Source organism: Cupressus sempervirens, chromosome 6 (assembly GCF_028749045.1).
Source record: "Cupressus sempervirens isolate cs-2001-9-10 chromosome 6, ASM2874904v1, whole genome shotgun sequence".
NCBI classification, from domain to species: Eukaryota; Viridiplantae; Streptophyta; class Pinopsida; order Cupressales; family Cupressaceae; genus Cupressus; species Cupressus sempervirens.
In genome coordinates, this window is record NC_143123.1 from 180,225,424 (window position 1) to 180,249,712 (window position 24,289).

At 35.0% G+C, this 24,289-nt stretch overlaps 1 protein-coding gene across 1 annotated transcript; it reads right to left on the bottom strand.

Moving 5' to 3' along the window:
* Positions 1-13,328: 13,328 nt before the first annotated feature.
* Positions 13,329-24,189, bottom strand: LOC149551842 (cysteine proteinase inhibitor 6-like). Its single transcript, XM_089787348.1, has 4 exons — positions 23,764-24,189; positions 23,465-23,654; positions 13,720-13,868; positions 13,329-13,629 (listed from the first exon to the last, which is right to left on the bottom strand). The coding sequence occupies exons 1-4, from the start codon at positions 23,923-23,925 to the stop codon at positions 13,510-13,512; spliced, it is 621 nt and encodes a 206-aa protein (XP_089643474.1). The 5' UTR covers positions 23,926-24,189; the 3' UTR covers positions 13,329-13,509.
* Between the last annotated feature and the right edge of the window lie 100 nt (positions 24,190-24,289).

The window sequence follows — 24,289 nt, forward strand, 5'->3', positions numbered from 1 at the left end:
GATTCATTTTTTACAACAATATATACCATTTCATCTTCATTGTCATCAGAATCTTTAGCCATAAAATAAGATTTCTTACCTTTGTCCTTGTAGTCCTTGTAATTCTTGAATTCCTTCTTGCCTTTGAACTTATTTCTTTTCTTCTCTTCTCTTCTTTCTTTTTTGGGACATTTTGCGATGATTTGACCAACTCCTTTACAAGAAAAACAAATTAGAAGAATCTTACCTTTGTACTTTCCTCTGCCTTTGGAATATTTCCTTGCAAGTACGACTTCAACAACTTCAAGATCACTGTTTGAAATTTGTTCCTCTTCTTCACTTTATGATTGATTGGATTTTGATTTCTTACCCTATTTCTTGAGTGAAAGCTTGGCTTCAAATGCAAACTCAATACCTTTGGAACTATGGACATAGTTATCATAGTTATTCAACTCAAAATCTATCAATCTTCCAACTAGAGCATCCAGAGTTATATTTCTATTTGGATCACATTTCATCTCTTGAATAGCTAACACTTTAATTGCATAGATAAGAAGAAGGGTTTTGAGTACCTTGCTTACAACTATTTTTTCATCAATGTCTCCTCTAGATGCCTTGATTGCGCTCACATTATCATCTCCTCCATAGATGGCTTCTAGTTTGATACACCTATCGTAAGCCATAGTGCAAGTTTTGACTTCATCAAATCAGCATAATTAAGAGCAGAAGCAATGTCAATCATCATGATGTTATGATTTTTCTTTTCAACAATTTCTTTAACTGATAATGTTCGAGTAGGAGTCTTGTATTCACTATCAAGATATTTACAACCTGAATCATTGATAGTTTGCAAATGTAACCTCATAAGTCCTTGCCATGCTACAAAGTTGTCTCTGTTCAACTTGGATATCTCTCTTTTGTAAGACATCCTAATCTTTAGCTTAGGTCCTTGAAACCTTCTCTGCAAGTACCAAAAACTCTGATACCAATTGTTGGAAATATAAGAGTAACTGAGAGGGGAGGGATGAATTAGTTACCACAAAAATAAATCCAAATCTCGTAGATGTCAATACAAATCAAAACTCTGTGTAAACTAAACTCTACTGTAACTCGACAAACACATAGGTAAAATGATGTAACTCGATAAACATTGAAATAATTGGGAAAAAGATTAACATAAAAAACTTAAGATATTATTTGTGGTTAATCTTACTTTAACTTAATTTCATATACATAAAATAAATAGCATGAACACAATTGACACCAAAATTTAGCATGGAAACTAAATTTGGAAAAAACCACCAATTGCAACTAGTTACTAATTTTCACTCTTCAGAAGTGAGCCCTATTAGGAGCCAACCCTTTTAAAGGTTACAAAAGACATTGTTAGGTGTGACCCTGTTAGAGGATTTAAACACCCTATTAGGAGTGGCCTTCTTATAGGTCTTTAGACACTTCAATAGAAATGCCACCTTGTTAAGGGATTTACAAATAGCTGTTAAGCCAACTCTATTAAGAGATTTAGATCACTACTAAAATTGTTAGAAGGTAACAATGAGATGATTTGATTTCTAATGCAATTGAATTACTAATTATAGATCTCAATTCTAGCTTGTATACTTGATCCTTCTTGATTGAATATATCTTTGCAATTCAGCAAGGATATTTTGCTTATCCTTCTAATTCACTTCCTCTAGGCATCATCAAATCTTCAATTATGTTCCACACATTCAATCCTCAACTTGATCTTATATTTATATCTTAGACATTGTCAAGTCATCTTGAATACAAATTAGAATAATTAATATTCATCTTCTCAGTCGACTAGAACCAAAAAACAAATCAATTGAACTCAATATGCCAAAACAAAAAAATCCTTAGATACTAACTCAAAGCGATTTTCCTATGTTAACAAAGTGAACTCGATTAACACTGCATATTCACAAAGTTCCTTCGGTAACTGAGTGAGCTTGGTTAACACTGGTTCCATCCAACATTTCCTTCATTAACTGAGTGAGCTCAATTAACACTCAACTTCTATAAACTTTCCTTTGTTGCCCGAGTGAACTTAGTAGACATTGTCTTCTGAACTAGGCAAACTCTGGAATGCTCGACAGACACAGGAAACTGTCTTCAATGCTTGAGTGAGCTTGGCATACACTGACTGGCAATTATATGACATTTTTTGTAAGATCAAATATAATACACAATCAATCAATTGTGTTCAACATCCCTCTCATCAACTATGCTATAACACTTGGGGGTAGGCTCTCTAAAAGAAATATATGAATCTATCATCACCCAAGATCCATGAAGGTGAGGGGAGAGGACAAACTATAGAACAGATCAAGCAAATAAGAAAGTTTGTTCACTTTTAAAGCACTAAACTGAAGTATTCTCTAACTACTAAATGGTGACATGAAAGTTATAATAAGAACATAATGTCTTCATTACACATCATACATCAAACTCATTAGTAGTTTCTCATTTTTCCTCATTCCAAGATTGTCAAAAAGCTATAATAGACCATCATTAACATTCAAAGAAACTATGATATGTGCAATAATATAGACTAAAAGTAGATGTTGTAGATTAAAACATCAAACTAAAGCATAGTAGCAACTAGTTAGCAATATTGTTCAACTGTGTAGGACTTCAACAGAGACCAAGTTTGCAAAAGACCTAACCAAGTGTGGAATAGACTTGATCAAGTATGCAATAGACCTAGCCAAGTGTCCTACATGTGGGAGAACTCAAAGTCTAAGGTGCAAGAATAGACTAAGAAAAGGGTCTAATCAAAGGGTGTTTTTGAAGTAAGAAGTTAAAGGGACAACCACAATCCATTAAATGTTTCCATGTGTTGAAAGAGTTGTAAAGTATTCTAAGGGTATGAGAATGACAATTAAGGTCTTGAGTAGGGTATTGAATAATGAGTCATGGATTTGATTATTTTATAGGGAATAGCAGGTGAGTGTAATCAGTCATAAGGAGAGAATGTTATTAGCCATTGAAAGAATGTAGTTCGAGTTTGTTGAAGGGTTATGAAAGTGTTGTTTGTTGAGTCAAGTATGAAGGAGTTTGAAGAAGAATTTTAGTATGATTATGGAAGGTCCCATGATGCTCTGCATCACAATAGTATTAGAGAAAGGAAGTGGATCCTTGTATATTGGATGTTGAAGATTGAAAAATGGGAATTCAAAACCATCATGACAAGGTACTCAAAGGCAAGGTATACTAAAAGGAACTCTATATTCAAGACAAGGTGCAAATGCAAGGTAAATGTATGTATAGTTGTTGTTGAGTGGTTCCTTTGAAAACATAATCTTGGTAGAGATGGTTGAGAAGCCAAGAATATCTGATTAATTACCATACAAAGTATATGGGGGAAGTGATGATCAATGGATTAATGTCAAAAAAACAAGAATATGTTCCTTTCAACATTGGACCATATTATGATATTATTGAGTGTGATATTATGTCTTTGAGAGATTGATATGTGATCTTGGGGTGAGAATGGAAATATGATAGATTTTCCTTGCATGATGGTAGAGAGAATATGTATACCATCAACAAGGATGGGGAAATGATTGTATTACAATCATTGAAGGAGGAAGAGGGCATCATGGAATATGTCAAGGAGGATAGATCTAAATGGAAGGATAGTGTTCCTATGGTAGGAAAAATGTGATGAAGAAGATAAAGAGAAAGTAAAGGATTATTTAGTTAAGGAGTCTTTAGTGGTGAAATGTAAGTCCACAAAAGGAAAGGGCCTCCACTTCACACTAACATTCAATACAAGAGAAAGAGGAGCTTCCAAAAATAAATCTCAATATAACTTAAGTTAGTTTAGAAAATTCCAAGGAGTTAAGGGATGCCAACACTAAACCCAAATTACACCAAGAAAGTATGCAAGTAACTCCTCTTTCACGCAATGTAGGATTTAATTAAAGATATGTAAATGCATAAGTGAAATTGAGCCAATTGATTAAATGAGACATGTAAGATAGATCTAGGTGCTAAATGTATGCAACCAACCCAATTAAGATATGAAAAATGGTCTAGACTAAAAACTGAAACGAATGATAAAGTACTCTACACCTTGAAATGTAGAGGAATATGATTTTTTCTCCATAAATCATGGATTTGAACTTGTGAGGGAACTTTTGATTAGGGATTCGTAATCACAATAAAAAACCCAAGAAATGTTATTTTCCTTGGGGCCCCAAGAAAACGTCAACCTAGTGCAACATGTTCCAAACACTTTACCACAAAGTCAATGTATTCCTAGGACACAATAGAAAATCAACCCAACTTCTTCATTAATGGTTTGACAAATGATTTTCAGATGTATGGTTGCAATTTTTCTATCATGCTCCCACACATAGAAAAACATGGTTTTTGTTTTGGGTGGATGAGGGCTTGCCTCGATCAATCCCAAGATTGAGGAATCACCCTTGAACTTGAAATGTACATATTCACCTTGCTTGTAGAAACCATTGTCAATAAGGATTTTCAATGCTTGTATGTTGTAGATGTTGAATTCAAGATGGAGGATGCAAGACATCTCCACAAATGCAATGGATCTATCAAAAAAACATCTTGGTTCATGGAAATAAATTTGCATCAATGAAGAAGATGATACATGCCTCAATGTAGATCTCTTCCCTTGATACCCAACAAAACACTAGACCTTGAAGACAAAATGCTCATAGAGGATCATTAAATCCTGAATGCTTGAAATGCCTTAGGAATCCATACCTTAAGTGTCCTTGCATGTGTAATGATGTTTTGTGATGTCATTGGACATGAAAGTGAGGTTCCTAGGCTTCTTTTTGTACTAGTTTTCAAGCTAAAAAACAAAGCAAGCAGAAATGGTCACTTGATAATTAAAATTAACTCCAAGAAAAAATCGGCCCCAAGACTCAAAATCTTTGAGGAACACATCAACCTAGGTCAACCTAGTTTAGAACAGGTCAAATAGGTCAACCTATTCCTCCCAACTTGATGTAGTAGGGCAAGTCGACCGATTCCTATGTCAACTCAACAAAAAGAGCTCTGGAGGGTCTTAGAAATTGCAATGATAGAATTGGAAAAGAGAAAACTAACTGGAAGAAAGACCTGAGTGAGCACAAGTTCATCCATGGTCCATAAGGTCACCAAAGGATGGGTTTTAAAAGGTCTTAAACAATGGGTGTGTCCATTTTAACATGGTACAAGAAGGAAGAAATTTTGAAGAATCCAATCATTGAGAGTGCATATGTATGTGAAGACATGACATAGATCCTAGGAAGAGAAAAGGACGAGGAACCTGATGACAAGGAGATTTAAGATGTTGAGACAAAGGTAGAGGAAAGCTATCATGAAGGCAAACAAGAAGGGCTTGAAAATGATGAAATTATTCTAATAAGAACTATGGTATGTTCATTCAAGGTAGAAAAGGGTACAAAGTAATAAGTTACCCTATGATAGTAAGTTGTGAGGTTAAGGAAGTAACCATGGATTTGAATAATGAGATGGAATGCCAAGAGGAAAGACATGTGATGAAGGATGAGTTGGTCTCAAAGGAAGAAACTAAGGATGAGGATGAGATTGGAGTAGTGGTGATCCATGAGAAAGATAAGGAGTTTGTGAGAAATGGAATATGATGATGTCAAGACAAAGATTATGTCTAGATGATAAATCTAATTAAGCAACAATCGTAAAGAAGATTAGCGAGAAGATGGTGTACATTTTTCCAAGGGAAGGAAAACCAAAAGTGAAGATGAAGGATACAAGATAGGTCCAAGAGGAAAAAGGTCAAGCAAAGACAAGATTTTAGATGGAGGAACAATACAAACCAAAAGTCAAGATAATGGAAGCTATATGTTTTTGTAACGCTCTGTATTATAGATATTTTCAAGGGGCTTGGAGACTTTTGAAGGTCAAGAGTATGGTGCAAGAGCACCTAGGACATAAAGGTCGCTATGAGGCCCTAATGAAGAATCTATGGAGGATTTGAGCCTACAAGATTTATATGACCATTTGATGATGTATTTGAGGCTATTAAAGCGATAATTGCTCATTTTGTGCCAATTGTAATCAAATTGTTAAAAAGTTTCCATAATGGGCAAACTAGGCCTATTAGGTCATGCATGGGCTCAAAGGGGTAGATTAAGAGTTTTGATTACTTTTTTAAGTTTCATAAATTCTTAAATGACCATATTAATGTAAAAGGGTGGTGTTTATATCCTTAGTTCAAGAAAGTTCAAAAGTTGTTAAAATGACAATAGATGTAATAGCTTAATCATAAGACAACTAACCAAAAGATGGTTGAATGGTGGTTTTAGGGTAATAAGGAGGTTTTTTGGTTTCTATAACTATGGATGACGTTGGTTGATTTATGAAGTAAGGAATTAGTAGAAGTTAGTAATGGTTTCCTACTTATTTTCTTTGTTTTTGATTAAGGAAAATAGGTTTTGAAGGGTGCTTGAAACCCTTTACAGATCATATAATTTTCAATGAAGCCCATACATAAAAACAACCAACCTTAGATGAAATAGGTTGCCTGAAAAAACAAGGTGACCAGGGTGGCCTCACAAATAACATAGTGCTCTACTACCACCTAAACAAGTTTTAAGCAGGATCTTGAAACCCCATGGTTACAAAAGAAGACTCCAGAACTATGTCAAACTACACGACAACAAGCCAAAGAGACTAGGATAACCAAACAAAAAAGGGACGGCCTCAAAAAAGACTAGGTGAGCAGCTGAGAAAGAAATCTGAGCTTCAAGATTTACATTTAGATCTCGTCTTTTGAGAACGTAAAGACATATCAAATGATGGAAAAGAGGGCTTGACCTTTTTTCCTTTTACTTTTGTCCATTCATCCTCCACCATCCCAGCAACCTTCTGCCAAGTAAAGTCATCCAAATCACAAACATCCCCCAAAGTCCTCTTAGCTAGGGAAGAAGTAACACCACACAAAAGAGGGGCAACATCTCCCCCCATAGCCAAAGCCACATGAGTAGCAACAATCGAATCAGAAGTAGCAGTATTCGAAGGAGGGATAATAGTATTGGCCACCACCATTGGGGAATGAGGAGTAGCAATAAAATCCGCCTCCAAAGAATCTTGAGAAGAATCAACCCACCCACTCCCATTAGAGGGAGCTTTCTAAATAGTGTAGTGATCATCCAAAACCCCCTTCCACCAAGAAGGTGACTTTTTCGACCTAACCTTTCTAGAGGAGCGTCACGCTACAAGGTGGTTGGTCTTATGCCATTTCCCTCATAATCAAGAAGTTGAATCCAAGAGCCATTGGGAGAGGCTAATTTAATAATTTGTGGGAGCCCCATAGAGATGTCTATCTCCACAAGAATGCAAGCATATGTCATCCAAAACACATTGGAAGACATGGTATCAACCAACAAAAAGTCCCTTAGGGCCTCCCCCACAGCCTCTAAGCAACCTTACCCACAAAGGAATCTTGTTAAAGGATTCAATTGATAGATCAAAATCCACATACCATGGTTTGGCCATCAAGGGGAACCTCTCCTCCCAAGAGAAACCACATTGAAGGATGGCATTTTGATCATCCTTAGAAGCACATTTCACAATGAAAAAGCCCCTTGCCATAGGGAAAATCTGGACAATATCTAAAACTATAGGCTCCCAAAATTTGGGAATCCAAGCATGCAGATCCGATAGAGAGGGCCATAAACCCCTAAAATGAAAAATGACAGTAGTTGAGGAGAAGTCCTCTGCATAAGTAGAAATCTCATTGACAAGATCAGACTCTAGATTGATCATAATGGGGTTACAATAACAGGCACAACAATATGGGGGCTCGGATGAACAACTTGACCACCAAGACCAGCCTCATAGGTGGCCACATCAGCATAGGAAATGGTCGAACCACCCACAACTCCTAGAGAACGAATATCCCCACTAGGATTAGGAGAAGCCCTAGCCCAAAAAGTAATGGAGGGGTTGCTCCCCACCTTGGGAAAAGGACAAAACCCTCCCTCAAAGTCTACCTGAAAAAGGGCAGGAGAAGCCTAGTGAAAGCAGCTTGTAGCAACACCTCCAAAGGGAATGGTCGAAGCAAGAGAAAAAACTAGGGCTAACACGGACGAGAGAGCCAAAGCTGTAGTAGAAGTTGAAGCTAGAGCGGCCACCATAAAGCCGAACACAGAATCTACACATTTTCTTTGTTTTTCCATCTGAAACAGTTGGTTGTAGGCCTTTTTCAATGGTAAATCTCTTAGTATTTCATTCAACCAATTAGCGGATCTGATGGAGGTTTGAATCCTCTAAAAGTTAAATTTTGTTTCATTTAATTTTGTTAAGTTTTGACTGAGATGTTGGTATTCTGGTGAAATCAAGTTCAAACCTTTACAAGGGCAAACCAAGAGATCATAGCATGCAGATTTTTCATATCCCATGTGGATCAAGACCCCTTGTTTTGTTTAGAGATGGATAATTATATGTATTATGTTTTCTTAAAGCTGCAAGAAGCCATAGAATCAATGGTTAGTTATTTTAAAGGAGGAAAGTTTGAATGTAATTAATGGTGATCTATAGAATTGGGTATGAATCTTATCAAAGGAGTGTTTGTAAGGGAAGATGATGGTTTGGAAGCATGCAAGGGTGAATCCAAGAAGATAGGAGGTTAGGGACATGTTATATTTGTTATTGTGACTATCTCAAGTAAAAATGTAATTTTCATAGGTTGACAAAGAATTGGTGTTATGTATCCTAAAATAGAATAATTGAATAGTGAGTGTATTAGTTATCTAGAGAAATGTGAAAGAAGTGTCCTAAATGTGGGAGAAGTGGCGGTCTAAGGTGCAAGGATAAACCAAGCAAAGGGTCTGATTGAAGGGTATGTTGTAGTAAGAAGTTAAAGGGACTGTCATAGTCCATTCAATGTTTTTGTGTTGAAAGAGTTGTAAAGTCCTATGAGCGCATGAGAAGAACCATTAAGGACTTGAGTGGGATCAAAGGGAGCGGAGTCTAGTTTCTATAGTAAGGATGTATAATGAATTGATGCTATCATAGGGAATAGTGAGTGATTGAAATCACTCATAAGGAGAGAATGTTATTAATCACTGGAAGAATGTAATCAGAGTTTATTGAAGGATTATTAGAGTGTTGTTAATTGAGTGTTTGACGAAGAATTTTAGTATAATTGTGGAAGGGCCCATGATGCTTGCATCACGTTAAACTCTAAAAAAATACAATACAAACACAAAGTTGTGGTTATGTATGCCAAATAGTTAGCAATACATAGAAAGACAAAGGTCATAAAGATGGTTTGGGACAATTTCTATGTCATATAGAATCGTGATGTTATGCTTTCCTATATGTTCATTTGTCCATAAAATGCTAGATTCTTGTCACTGCCCTACTTGCTTTCTTTGGAGTTCACTTATGTTATCTCCTAAATAGATTCATCCCATAATATTTCAAAAAAATATTCTTTTGAGCACAAATCCTCAAACAAATGCTTGCTACAAAGGTAGAAACCCATTCAATGACAAATTCTTAAGTTCTCAATCCTCAACCTTCTCCCTAGTTATTACAAGTTGATAGTAAAGTTGTGTAGTCTTCATAATCCTCAACCTTCTCCCTAGTTATTACAAGTTGATAATAAAGTTGTGTGGTCTTCATCAAGTAATTCATAATTGAAGTTGGTTAGTTATCTCTATGTATATCCATTTGTTTCACACTATCTTTTTCTTTTTTTCTTTTTTACTCGAAAACATTGACTAAAGATTAAAAAATCTACTAAGTTATTTTCTTTTAAGACAAATGAGAAGTCAAATGATGGGCTTGATTCAATCCATGATAATTTTCTTGATTTTAACTTCATTCTTGTAAACTTCTAATTTCTCAATATCCATGAGTCTAGGTACCACATCCCTTACAATTTTTCAAAGATTGTTTACTTCCAACTTTCCAAGGTACATAGAAAATTCAAAGTACTAGCTCGTCTTATCCTCAATCTCAAGGCTAGTTAAAGCCATTGAGTTTTTTCCCTTTAAGAACTACTTTTTCATATATGTATGATTTGCAAGCACCGAGAAAACATGTCCATACAACTACTAATGTTTAAAATGACATCTAAATATTAATATTTAGTGTGTCCTAAATATAGGTAGCACAAGCATAAAGATTAACCATGCACATCTAATGATCAAAACTATATGTGGTATATTAAGGGTTATTCGTGTGAATAAGTGTGCAACTTGACACCTATTTTGCATGTATGCTTATGCAATTCTAAAGCTTCCATTTGTTGGTACAGATAGGGAGGATGGTCACAAAGTTTGTGGAATTTGATGATAGACCTGCCAAGTTCATGCATATAATGCAATCATGGAGTGTATCATAAAACCTCAATTTTAATGGGCTTAAACTATAGAACAAACTCATAGAGTTTGTGGCTAGGTATGCCAAGTAGTTGGAAACACACAATAAGCCAAAACACATAGAAGGTTAGATTTTTTTATGTTTGATAGACTCTTGATGTTTCCTTTTCCTTTATTTCCATTCATATGTCCATAAAAGGCTGAATTCTCGTGACTTCCCTACTTGCTTTGAACTTCACTCAAGTTATCTCTTAGATAGATTCTTCCCCATAATCCTTCAAAGTAATGTTCTTTTGAGAAAAAATCCTTATGGTGAGAACCCATTCAATGCCAACTTCACAAGCTTTGCATCTTCAACTTTTTCCCAAGTTAATACAAGTTGATCAAAAAGTTGTGTAATCTTCACCAAGTAACTCATAAATGAATATAATTAGTTCTCTCTGTGGATCATAGTTTGTTTCTCAATTCATTTTTCTATTTATTATTTTACTTGAAAAGATTGACTAGGGCATAGAAAATCTCCTCAATTGCTTTCCTTTTACACAAATGAGAACTTAAATGATGGACTTGATTTTATCCAAGACCATTTTCTTGACTTTAATATTGTTATTCCTGTGAACTTCCAATTGCTTAGTATTTGTTAGTCTAGGTATCACATCCATTACAATTTTCCAAAGCTCGTTTACCTCATCCTTTTCAAGGTAGAAAACTAAAATATCACCTAATCTTACCCTTGATCTTGAGGCTACTTGATGTCATTAAAAATCTTTTCTTTAGAAAATACCCTAGTTATAGAAAACCTAACCACTATTTCAAACTCAATAAAAGTTACTCCAAAATTTTGTTTCCCTATAGCAACCTTAGCCCAACTTTATTCCTCCAAAAAATGAAAACTCGTCATGAATTCTTCAAAATTTAATGTGGATTTGAATGTCTCCAGAACACATGGGATCTATGTTTTGCAATTGTAGCACACAAAAACACTCAATTTTATGTAATATAATCTTAAACATTTAGCTAGTCATAATTTGCAATAAAAACATTTCACAATTTTCCCCAAAAACTCCTATGAATTTTCGCAATATAGCTAGTCTCAAACCAATGAAAATCCACGAACATTCAATCACAACCATCTAGATTTCCACCAAGTTCTAGAGATGATATTTCTCAAAAGACCTACCCTCACAACCCTAGCATATTTCTCACTTAATCCCAACATGAAGCTCCAATACCATGTAGAAAATTACTAATAACTAATCTTATGCATATCTTTATACTAATTTAACTAAAAGTATTATCGTCCAAATATCAATTTTACATTAAAGAAATATAAAATGGAAAGTAAGGCCAAATCATTAATAGAAAACTGTAATCAATTAAACTAATTTAGCTAAAATAAAAGATTTGCACTTTTACACCAAATGTGAAATACAAAATAGAATAACACAGAACACTTGGAAGTTTTTCCACATGTTAACACTAAACATGTGTGAAATTTCCTATCTCAGATATTTATGTGATAATCTTGTGGTGTATGATAATTCATCTTCTATTTGTTGCAGATCTAAAGTCAATGCTCAAGTAAAGATAAGAAAATTACATCAAGCACAAAAAAATTAATATCTTTTTTGTAAGGTATAATGATGTACATTTCATTTACCGTTGACTCATTGTAGCTCGTAGGTGCATTAAAGTAAGGGGAAACAAAAAAATTCTTAACATTTTTCCCCCCTTAGAATGCAAAAACAAACCTCAAACCTAAACCTCATGATACTCATGCTTTAGCATCATTCTCACACGATTTCAACATTTTAGTCATCCAAGTTGCCAATATGTCATTGCAGAGTCTAAATAATAGTGTACATTGCATTTTTGTGGATTCATTTTCATCCTTGTGTCAACCTTTTCTCCCTTAAGATGCTTCAGGTTCTTTCCAACTACTATGTTGTGTTAGACACATTTTCCTATACTCTCTTGTTGCTTTTTAGTGTGATCTATACAAACACCAGTACCTTGCATGGATGCTTGGACACCAAATTAGCATCTCCAGATATTTTAGCATTCAACAACTCTTTTTGAACATTTTTCCACTTGTGATCAAATAGTTTGTAGATCTCACCCTCCCTCATCCTACCACCCCCTCCCTCTCCCTTTTCTTATAACCTTGGAAACTTTGGATTTATCACATCCCTTGTCTATCAAAAGATTATTCATTGTATCTAATTGTCTTTTGATCTACCTATTTGACTCTTGTAAACTCAGATAGAGTTTTGCTTATATCTATTTATTTCCTTTCGATTTACCTTCGTTATTTGGTATTTGTTGTTGTTTACCTTTGTTATTTGGTATTTGTTGTTGTATTTTTCACTTGTAGGTTTTGCAAGCTAGTCAAACTAGAAAGATGTTTTTCTGCTACCTTCTAAGCATTTTTTTGCCACAATCCATACAAATAGAGATTATTCAATAGGATTACAAGACATTTACATGTATTAAGACATGTTCCAAAAACTGGTACAAGATTGTGCAACAATGACAAGTCATTTCATGGGGCACTAGACTGAATTTGTGATTCATAAACGCAGACAACAAACTCTGTGCCTTCATACCATTGCTAACGAGTATGAAATCATCTTAATGTGTTACAATTTGCATCCTTACACATGTTTGTCCATTTCAACTGAAACGTGATGATAAACTATCAGAGGAGTTTGCTTAATATTTAAAAGCCGAAAAGTGTAACCATAAAATGGCAATAAAGGATATGTGTAATTGAGCAATTGGATAATACACAAAGATGTTAAAGTATTGAAACAAATTTGACGCTCATATACACCTCAAATGTAATCACCCAATAAACTAGAAGAAAATATTTTAATTTTATCTACCTTATTAGACACGCCGAGTATATCTATTTCAAGGTCCCTATTTAAACTATGTTACAAATTCAATATAGGTATCTCCAGATGTCTTTCAGGAGATATTTTTAAGATATCTATGTTAATAGATAATAATGATATATTCACAAGGAAACCGTAATTAAATGTAAGCATAACAATACTCATATTCAGTTGTAAAAATATGTGAATTAAATGTGATACTCTAATAATCTAAAAAAGGTGTTCCCTGAATTTTCTTACTCAAATGAGACGTCAGTTATTTACATTCTGATGTACACAATTCAAAGTTTCATGGTCCATTTCCCGTCAGCACTTCTCTTCATCTCAACCTTGTACTGTTCCATTTTAGTACCCCGCTTAATTTTGAGAAGCAGATTAAAGTTTTTCAAACCATTAACTTCCTGGATGAACAAGAGCAATTATTAATTTCACGTAGCTCCCTGAAATATTTTACAAATAGCTTACAAGTATAGTGATCAGAAATCATGTACCTGTTCCTTTGCCGAGAGAATCTTCTGAAGTTCATATGGCATCATCGAGTTGGACCTCTGCTGCAGAAATTTCAGAGCACCATGAGCTGCATCTTGTACCAAACGATCATTGGTTGAGACTGTATGCCACCCTGATGCTTCAATTTTATCTGATTCATATAAGACTAACAATTAAAAACAGGTACATGAAATTATGCTAGAAAAAAACAGCTAAAGTACGGGATTCAAGACAAAACATATACTTGTCTAAATCAATTAACTTTACCAAAAAAAAATTCACTTTTTGTTTTAAAAAGTTAAATCTGAAAGACACAAGTTATGGGAAACACGTGACCAAGAGTGATATTAAATCATTTGGCAATTACAGCCACCTCCACTTTCAAATATATAAAGACATGCATGGAAATGCAATCGCTAGCATAGAAGATACCCTTAATTTCCAGGGCAATCAGCTTTTTGAATATCTAATGCACAGGGGAGCTGTAAAGGGATTCATGTGGCTGTTCAAAGGCTGAAAACAAATCAGATGATTGCGAGAAGAAAATCTGTGTTCGAATCAATTAAGTCCACTGTCAAATCCATGAATGATGTCAACCGAGTCTTAGTTGAAAGTCGTGAATTCTTGAGGAATCACTTAGAGTCATCATTTCAAGCACTAACATTTTGTATAGCAAGCGAGTGCATAAAGTAAATAGGCCATGGGGAAAACGTGCACACTTTTAGTATTGTGTATGTTTCGTCATTACGGTATTAGTCTATTTAGACAGCCTAATGTATGTAACATTACAGCATTACACGAATTAATTTCTCTTTCATAAATTAATCCTTAAGTTTAAACATTACAGCTGATAACTCTCAATGACTAAATTCCATACAACTCTAAGCTTGTCTCAAGTTTTACAAATTTATCAGACCCAAGTGGTTTATTCATTTTATTGACAACCTAATCATGTAGCACAAGAATGAAAACATACTGTTCAAAATTAACAAGTTGTTGAATATAGAGGTAATCATTTATGAACCCAAATTTGTGTGGTCCTTGCCTAATGAATTAGATTCACCACCAACTTCAAAACACAGTTATTATCATAGTACAGTAAGGTTGATGTGATTAGAGTCATTAGACAGAGTTCTAAGTCATAGAGTAGCCATTAGTATCCTCAACAATAATATCTCACAATGTACCAAGGCACCGGCTATCCTCCCTACAAAACACATCAAAAGTCAAAACTTTTTTTATTTTCAGATTTTTTGCTTTTTTCGATTGCAAAACATGCAGATCACGAACAACAAATGCTGAAAATTTCAGAAAAATCCATTGTGCTTTTATTTTCTGATTTTTGGTCAAAGGTGCATTTTGCAGGGAGGATAGCCACGTCCATGTACTAATGGCTACCTTTTATCACACTTAAATGGATGACAAAGAAGCTATGTGCTGTAGCTTGCTTTTCCATGAAATAGCGCTTAAGTTTATCACATCAACATAGCCAGTTAAGTGATCTTCTTGAGTAAAACAATGGCCTAGTTAGTGTACGTGTAACCTACAACGTGAACTTTATAATTGTTGGCATGAGATGCCAAAAGACAAAGGCACCTTGAAAATATCAAACTCATTTAACTGCTTGTCAGTGGAGAAAATTTGATTGCAACAGGAAATGAGAAAGGTATTAGACATATGGCATTAACGGAGAAAGATATTTTGAGAAATAATTAAGCCATCATTAAGTTTACTATATCTGACAATATAAAATTAATAACTTATTCAATTTCTGTTATCCAAAAAAAAGGACATTACAGTCAATCCTTCCTTCCCAGAGATTGTTCGTCCTCAATTAATCAGAGAGTCTATATGCCATTACCAAGATCCCATTTCAACCTCAAAAATAATTCTCCACTAATCTGCTGCGCCACTTTGATAATAATAGCACAATAACCCGAGTTGTGAGGCAACACATCACAATCCACATGAAAAAGTGCAATTATCCTATCAACACCCATATCCCAAACCAATCTATCTATCCGGCCATGGGAGTAGAAATATAAGTCTATCATTAGAAAGAAACAATCTTCATGTATCATCCATATGAATAAGCAATCCACCCAAAAGATGCACAAAACAACTCCCATACGCATGAAGATCAACTCCTTGGACCACCAGATGTCGCTGATATAAAATAGGCTAGCAATAGGAATGATGTTGAAGGTGTCACCGTTCCCATGTATAGAGAAGATATCCAACTGATGTGCAATATATAACAAATAGTCATGTCTCTACAAACTGCCATGCAATTCCTAGCTGTTGTAGAGCATGCCAAATCTGAAAGTACAATGGAAGCCCAAGTAGGACAACCACTAACAACTGAAGTATCTAAGAACATAAAATCACCAACCAATAAAAATAATAGTTGTCATGTCATATGAAATGGGGGCAAATCTGAAAATGATTTGTAGTATGACTGCTGTTACAAAATTCAGAATCGCTGCCATACTGTTGTGTCATATCTTAATGCCTTTCAAACACCTCTTCACTGAGAATTTGATAGCCAATACTTGCACTATGGGCACCAACACTTGTAGACCAGTCTTCATCATTGTTTCCATGTGTAAAGGCTGCAAATTCATGTGAATGAAAAGATAAGCTTTTTCTGTCCTGTTGTGACCCCAAAGGAGACATTACAGTCTTGTAACTTTGTGTATAATGTTTTGGTGCTTAATTTTTGCATTTCTTTAAATTGATCTTGTTTCACGTATGGTTCTTGATCTCTACATTTAATTAAGAATCATAGCATTTTTTTGTTATGTTAGATTATGTTTTGAAATATGCCAAACTTAACTAGGTTAATCCAAAATAAAACACAATTACTTTTACTCAACATGAGCATGAAACACCCCAAAACGCATTGTACAAATTGTAAATAAGCAAGTACATGTTGTCCACATTAGGTTAATGCTTGTTTACAAGAAGCTTCTAATACAAATAGTGGTTGAAAGGAGTAAATTAAAACACTAATTCTTTTTAGCAACTATATTGGGGTAACAACATAAGACTATTGTCTTATCCATTGAAATATTCCAGTTTGGGACAGAGGTTTCAAAGTTCATTGAACAACTAGATCCAAAGAAAGAATCAGTACAGCCCTATAGCTAATGTGAAGGATAACAACATCACCAATAATCACCCACTTCCAATATTTCCAGCAAGGGAAAATTATATTAGATCATTGACATTGACAGAACATCATGACCTTCCTTGTGGATCAACGGAGAATTGTTGGACTGTGCAAGCTTAGTTCTCACCAATCAAAGCTATGGATACTATGAATTACCATCAATGACAACCATATAATTCTCCAATCTTGTAAACTATCTCCAATAGGTAATGCCAATCGTCTCCTAATCGTCTCCTAATTGTCTCCCAATGCCAACAGATGGAAGCTTTGAAGATTGAGGATAGTTTTATCCAGACCAAAGAGCATCATCCCAAGCACTTCTCCACATTCCCTGACAATATTATCAAAATCCCCACTATAGACTTGGAAAACAGCTCTGCAAAGAATGTGGAAAAAGAATCTAAAGGGTGGGGTTGCTTCTACCTCATCAGTCTTTCTAGATCATCTTTTGCAATGCCTCAAATTCGTTGTACCAAATTTCTTTTTGTTGTCTCTCAAACAAAAGAGACAAGTAGCTAGGGATGCTCAAAACCCTTTTGGTTACCTTGATTCAGAGCTCAAAAAAAGTCCACATGCATCCACTTCTGCCTCTAGCCCCTAACCCAACTCACCTGGTAACTTAGATTTTAGATGAGTCTTATGGTGGCTAAATGATGAAATATATACACAATATGAATCTTGCATGGTAAAGACTGTTTTCCATGACTATATATTGTGTGATATGTGTTCTCATAACTAGTGCTGCAAAAAAAGGACAAGAATATCGACAAGAAGCACAGATTTTGGCTACTTACTTTCTTTGATCTTGAAGAAAGACAACTGCTGGGAGAAGAGCACGATGTTACACAAGTATGCCAAATTCACCATGGAAAATGCAAGCACAAAAACATCAAAGAAGTGAAATTGCAAACAAGAAGTCAGTTCTAAAAAAGAGGGAAATGAACCTTGTAGTTTATTTTCTTCATTCAAAGTACTATTTGAAGAGATTACAACAAATGTTATCAAATATGATGTCAAGTTCAGCAATCACCACAAGCACTAACAATGAAAAATCTATGTTATTACCCATTCAAGAGACAAACACTTTTCTACCAAATGCTAATATTTTTTATTGGAACATCAACAAAACATCATAGTCAAAGTTCCCAAACTCGCCAAGAGTCAGATGAGTTGGCGTGCAGAGTCAACTCTACTAAGTTTTGACAGCTTGGCTGCTTGGCTCACCATGTTTTGAGGCACAACACCCTCAACTCACCAAGTTGGCATAACTTGCCCAACTTGTCGAGTCTGAGCATGCATAACTCAGCCGGGTCCAATCATGTGCTTGCAAGTTTACTCTGCAATTCAACACTTGACTTGGGGGGGGGAGGAATTATACAAATATAAAATTTAAGTTACTTTAAGTTATATTTGTATAAATACTGTCTGGATGTTTGAGATAGATTTCAACTTCATAAGAGTTAAGATGCACACTCTAATCCTCCATAACCTATCCTGGCTTTCTAAGGTTAGACTAAAACTAGAACAAGGATTATCTAAAGGTTCTAAGTTTTTAACTAATTTCATCCAAAATACCTAGGGTTTCAGTGGATTTATCATTTATGTTCCTTGTTTATGTATGTAATGACACATTGGCTTCTATTTGATGATGTTATAGTCTTAAAGTTTTATTCAATAAGAGCTGCATGAAACAAGTTTTAAATTGCTAAAAAAATGCTAGATTTCAAGGGTTTTTTCGAGTTTGGGAACTATGATCACAGTTAGATCAAGAACAAGATTTTTTTTCTTCTTGAAGATAACTCAGTTTTAGAGGCACTTGTCAAATTAAAGACAAATGGAGGACATTTTACCAAATCTTGACCTTTCTCTACAACATCTTGAAAACAAATATTTGAATTTCCTCCCAAGGATTGACTCTTCAATTGATCACATGCATGATAGTAAAGAAGACATAGATCTTTTTCTTCAAGATATCAACGAACGAGGATGGGAAATCAAATTATTTTTTCCCCCATAGGAGCATCTTTATTAAAGTCAATTGACTTTACAAAGCTAAAAAGACCCAATTCATCCAAGGATGGAAATTATGAGATGATGGATGGCCAAGTTAACTACCCAAAAATGATATTATTCAACATGTATATTTTGATAATAATGTAATGCCCAAAGATTATACCCTTGATGGGTTTCCTAATGAAGACTCGAGAGATGAATTAAATGGAAATAAATGTTTACATCAAAAGAAGCTAGCTAATATCCACTATACATTTAGATACTCAAGAACAAGTGATAATAAAAATCATTCAATAGCTTCAGCCTTCCTTGGAAGATCTAAGTTTAGAGTTGCATATGCTGAAGGGAAAAGTGTCAAGAATCAGATTAGATATATCATAATTATCAATCCTACATATGAGCTCTTGCCACAAAATCTTGCTAGATAACTTCAATAGAAAACACAATATGTCTACCTATTAAGGATTTTTCCCTCTAGGAGAAGATCAAAAGAAACCAATACAAATCAATTGATTCATGCTGAATCTTTTGCTACATTATATTCTTACCCACTTGAACCATGGATCATTAAGAAAATTTTGCAAAGGTTTTATATGATATTTACTTTCACAATTGGATTCTCAACTCACAAAGAGGTTACTAACTTTCTCAACCTATTAATGATCTCATGCAACCCATTGTATTTTGCTTTGCCTCATTGATGAAAGAGCTGTCTTTTTTCATATTGTTTTGTATTGTATTACCCAATTGTTGCATTTTTTTTATAGTGCACTAGATTTCTAGTTTCAACAATGTAAATAATGTGTTTTATTAGGTAGTTCAAGCATGTTTGTCTTTAGGTGATGACTCTAAATCCCAATTTACAAAGCACTAATCTACAAAACACCAAAGACATAGTTCTCCTATGTTGCAAGTATACAACATAATGTCCAAATAGAGCCAATTGTTGTACCCTTACTAATTTTTATTATGTGTCAAGTTAAAAGCCAACATCCATTGTTTTTCCCAATGTTACCAGCCTTGGACTCAGTTAGGCCCAAATTGGGCTCAGACTCGGACTTGACGACTAGACTCGACATGGACTCGATAGTTAAAAACATATGACATTCAAAGATCTTTTAAAGATTTTAAGTTTTCTTAATGCATCATTTAACCAATTAACATCAAATACACAATAATTGAGATAAATAGAAGCTACTTTGCACACATTCACAACTTTTCATAGATCATATAAGTGTAAATGCAATAATTTGAAAGAAATTTCTTAAAGTTAAACAAAATAATATAATAGAAATATAGTGTCACTATCAAATGTCTATAATATTCATGGAATATGAAATCCATTGAATCAAAAGTTCAAAATATATATCAAAATAAAGGCTCATAGTAGCCGATGTCCTCGTAGAACTACGCCTAAGATAGGTCATGGAAAACTCTAGAACCATCATCTCTCCCTGTGTGTAAAGTTGAACCTCAATGACATGCTCATCATGATCATTCTCCTCATCCTCATACTCACCCTCATAATCCTCATCATCAAAGTCGCATCCATCACCATCAGCCTCAAGATCCTATAATTAGTCTCCTCATGCTCTAGCCTCCTCCACTGCCATCACCACTAGCATTGCCTCTACCACTCGATTCACCTTATCAACCCACTCCATGACTTCATCGTTGAAGATAGGATCAACTTCCAAGTTCAATTTGACCCCAAATAGCCAAGACAAGTTGTGCAAGATAACACTGTTGAAAGTATGTTGAATACCGAAATTTAAAAAAGCTTGGAATTTTCTGAAAACCCCTAAAATGTAGAATCTGTATTTTAGCACCTATGAAGTTGAAACTTGTCTCAAATATCCTGATAGTATTTATACAAATATAACTTAAAGTATAAGTTGACTTACTTAAATGAGCTAAAAAACTTATTATTTTTTGTTGGTTGATGGCAAAGTCTGACCAACAAGACTCAAGGAGTCAGCTGAGTCAGTTGCCTCAGCGAGTCAACCAAGACTTGGCCATGATTCGGCTAAGTACAAGTCCTAAGGCAATTTCCTCATTTTGCTCAACTCGTTGAGTCCTTGCTAGACTCATCGCTTGCAATGCTGGTTTTTCCAAATCTATGTTGTGATTAGATCTGATCAAGCTTGTTTTCTCTTGAATGTGAATTGTTCACAGGATCATCAAACAATGCTCTTGGTATTATGCAACATGGCATAGGAAAAGAGGTTTTGAAATTGCAAGCCCTTGATAGAATCAAGTCCAAGGTCAAAATTTAACCAAGGGAACACCTTTGGGAAGAAAGCATCCAAGTTGAAAATCACAATACTCAAGTGTACCCCTAGAGTAGAAGCATAGACCAAAAAGTGGAAAATCCCAAAGTTCAAATATCCATTATCATGTATGCATCTAGAGGATTTATATGTACTAAACAAAGGACGAGAATAATTTGACCATATGGAAAAGAAGACTCAAGTCAATAACATTTAAAGGTGCATTTTGTACAAAAAAGGCACACTTTGTCAAAGATAACTTATTTTTGAAATTATAAGTTCATGATCTGCACAAAGGTGTGTGTCTAGTGATTTGAGGCACACCCAATAATTGATAGTACACCAATTTATTGGTAAGTAGAAAATCAGTATAGGTAAACAATGTCAGTCCTCATTCCATAAACATTGATGTTGGATTGTGCCAAATCAAACAAAACTTTTCCAGAAGTGTTTGGAAATGGTTTGTAATTGTAATACACAAATGTTACAATCAAATTATTAAAACTCTAAACCTACCCAAAGGGTTATACCTCAATTGGTTGAGCACAATTGGTGAAGGTGATATCATATTTCTTTATTATGATAATCACTAGCGTTAAAATCCCCTTAGGTGCAATAATAAGGTGCCCTAGGCAACTTTGGCAATATGGATCACCCTCAGCCTTTGGTTCTTGGCCAAATAGTTATCATCTTATGCTCATGCCCCCTATTAGATAGTAAAAATAATCATTGGTTTTACATAAAACCCTAGAATAATATCAAAATCAAAACCTAAGCAATAGTGGAGGAGCAATAGATTGTCAAGTTAAGAATAGAGCAAATACTAGGTTTCGCCTTTTGATTAATATCAACCCAACCCCACTACTAGCAATTTGTCACCAACACATACAATCAGGACCATTATGTTATCACTGCTATTATAACATAGATATTTGGATCAGAAAATCTTCTTCAAAACCTTAAATCTATGATGTGATGGCTAATCTTGATATGACAAACTTGAGGATCCTAGTTAAGTACATACGAGACCTTGATCAATCTGCAGAATAGGCACACTTTTCCTAGATCATAGAATGCTTTCATCTGAACCATGTAGACCTCTCTATATTGCCTAAGGTTGTTTCTTCCATTTGGTCCCATCTCCACTGTGTTGTCAAATTTTCAAGGTTGAGTTTCTTGATCTACTTGTTGAGTTGAAGAGAGCAACAAATGACCCATATGCTGGTGGCAAGTTTAGAGAACCAAAGCAACCATACTTCATCGTCCACTAGTTTTAAATAGTGGACAAGTGGCCGCTAAAGTCTTAATGACAACATGTATTTCGAAATGCATTCTCCTTCCTACAACTTAATAGAAAACAAGAGCTTCTTCAAACATAATTAATGCATTTCCAAATTCTGATGTCTTCAAACTTATTCTTTAGATTTTTCATCCTGAGCTGGCATCTTTGCCAACCATAAAAACATTATAAACTTCTTTATGTCTTTATGTCTCTCTTCATTGTATACAAAAAAGTAACCACGGCCCTAATACTCATAAATAATAAATTGTTTTGTGGCTCCATAGACTGCAGCTTTCTCGTTTAAAGTTTGAATTTGGACAAAAATAGTGCTTTTATATTAAAACCATTGTGATATTGCTATCAGGATTCAACTATGTAGGTTTTGAGTCAAGCTCAATGACTGATGTTTTATGAGCAGTGGTTCATGAGAATGCATCTCATGAGAATGAATTGAAAACTTCACTCTCATTGGATCTAGGTGATGCTAATAGATGTGAAGCATTGGGTCTTTTTGGGAGATCATCCATTCCAATAATACAACTCAAGCCCGCTAACCATAGAATGTTCTCCAAAGTTAAGCCCACTTAGCTTGCTAACCTATTTATGGAACCTTTTGCAAGTGTTGTACCTTATAAACTGTTCATTATAGATGCTCTTAAGCTCATCTATTGATAAATAGGAAATATTTTCTACAGTGTCATTAGAATTTAACTCATAGTTTTAAATTAAAATCATTGTCAGTATCAATAACTAATACAAAACGTTTTCACACAACAAAACTTTTAAATTATATGAAGATTATAAAGCAGAGACCCTAAACACTAGAGTACTTATTTTCACCTAAACACCAAATTGTTGTTAAAAAACATTTTCAGCTATCACTCAGGCAAGAAGAATCCACGCTTGATACCTTCAAGTATGAAGAAAGATTAAAAATCTTAACCTTTAAGAACGCAGTCAGCGATTCATTCTAGGCAAAAAAAGACCATGAACAGGGAGAGGACTCATACCTTTAAGATGGCTCTGAGAAGGCTTGAATTCCTCCAGCCGAGTTACATTCCGCCACAGCACCACCAATATTTTCGCATCATACAAACCTGCTTTGACACCATTCATACCCTCTATTGTCAAGTAATACCTAACCCCTGCCACAACCTGCTCTTGAGCTCTCACCACTTTCGAAAAAGAAAGATTGCCATTCTGAAAAACAAACGAACAAAGTACTTCAGAACTTACCTTCCCCTGAAATTGCAGTGTATTTAATACTGGAAAGAAAGGGGATTCAAAGAATTGAGAAATTGTGATGGACCTCCTGTTTATTGAATTCGTCCACGGCGAAATGTCCAAGTCGCTCAATGTCGGCATTGTTTTGAAAGTTAGGAATGTCGCGGATCCCGCCATACGAAGCCTCGCTTGCAAAGATGAACAAAGCCATCACCGCCATTAATGTCATGACTGTCACCGTTGCCATTTTCCCTGTTTTCCTTGCCGCTGCGGAGTTGTTCTGATTTGAAAGCCTGACGTGTCTTCTTAACTAGAGCAAAGCCGTCTCCGTGTTTAAAACTCCGTTCCTCGTCAATGTCCTTTGCTGCCGAAATTTGTTAAAAAGGATTGTAATGTGACTTGGATGGCACGGTTCGTAGGCTTTACCGGGGTCTGAGTCGGCGCCCCTGTTTGGAATTTGCTGGGGATTTAGGTAGTTATCGTAACGAAACGGCTATGTAGCCGACACTGTACTTGATTTAACAATTTAATAATATTTATTACTAGCACTTGCATCCAAAAGGAGGTGCAGGGTAGCTGATAGAGTTTTTATTTGAAAGAATAATTAAAGA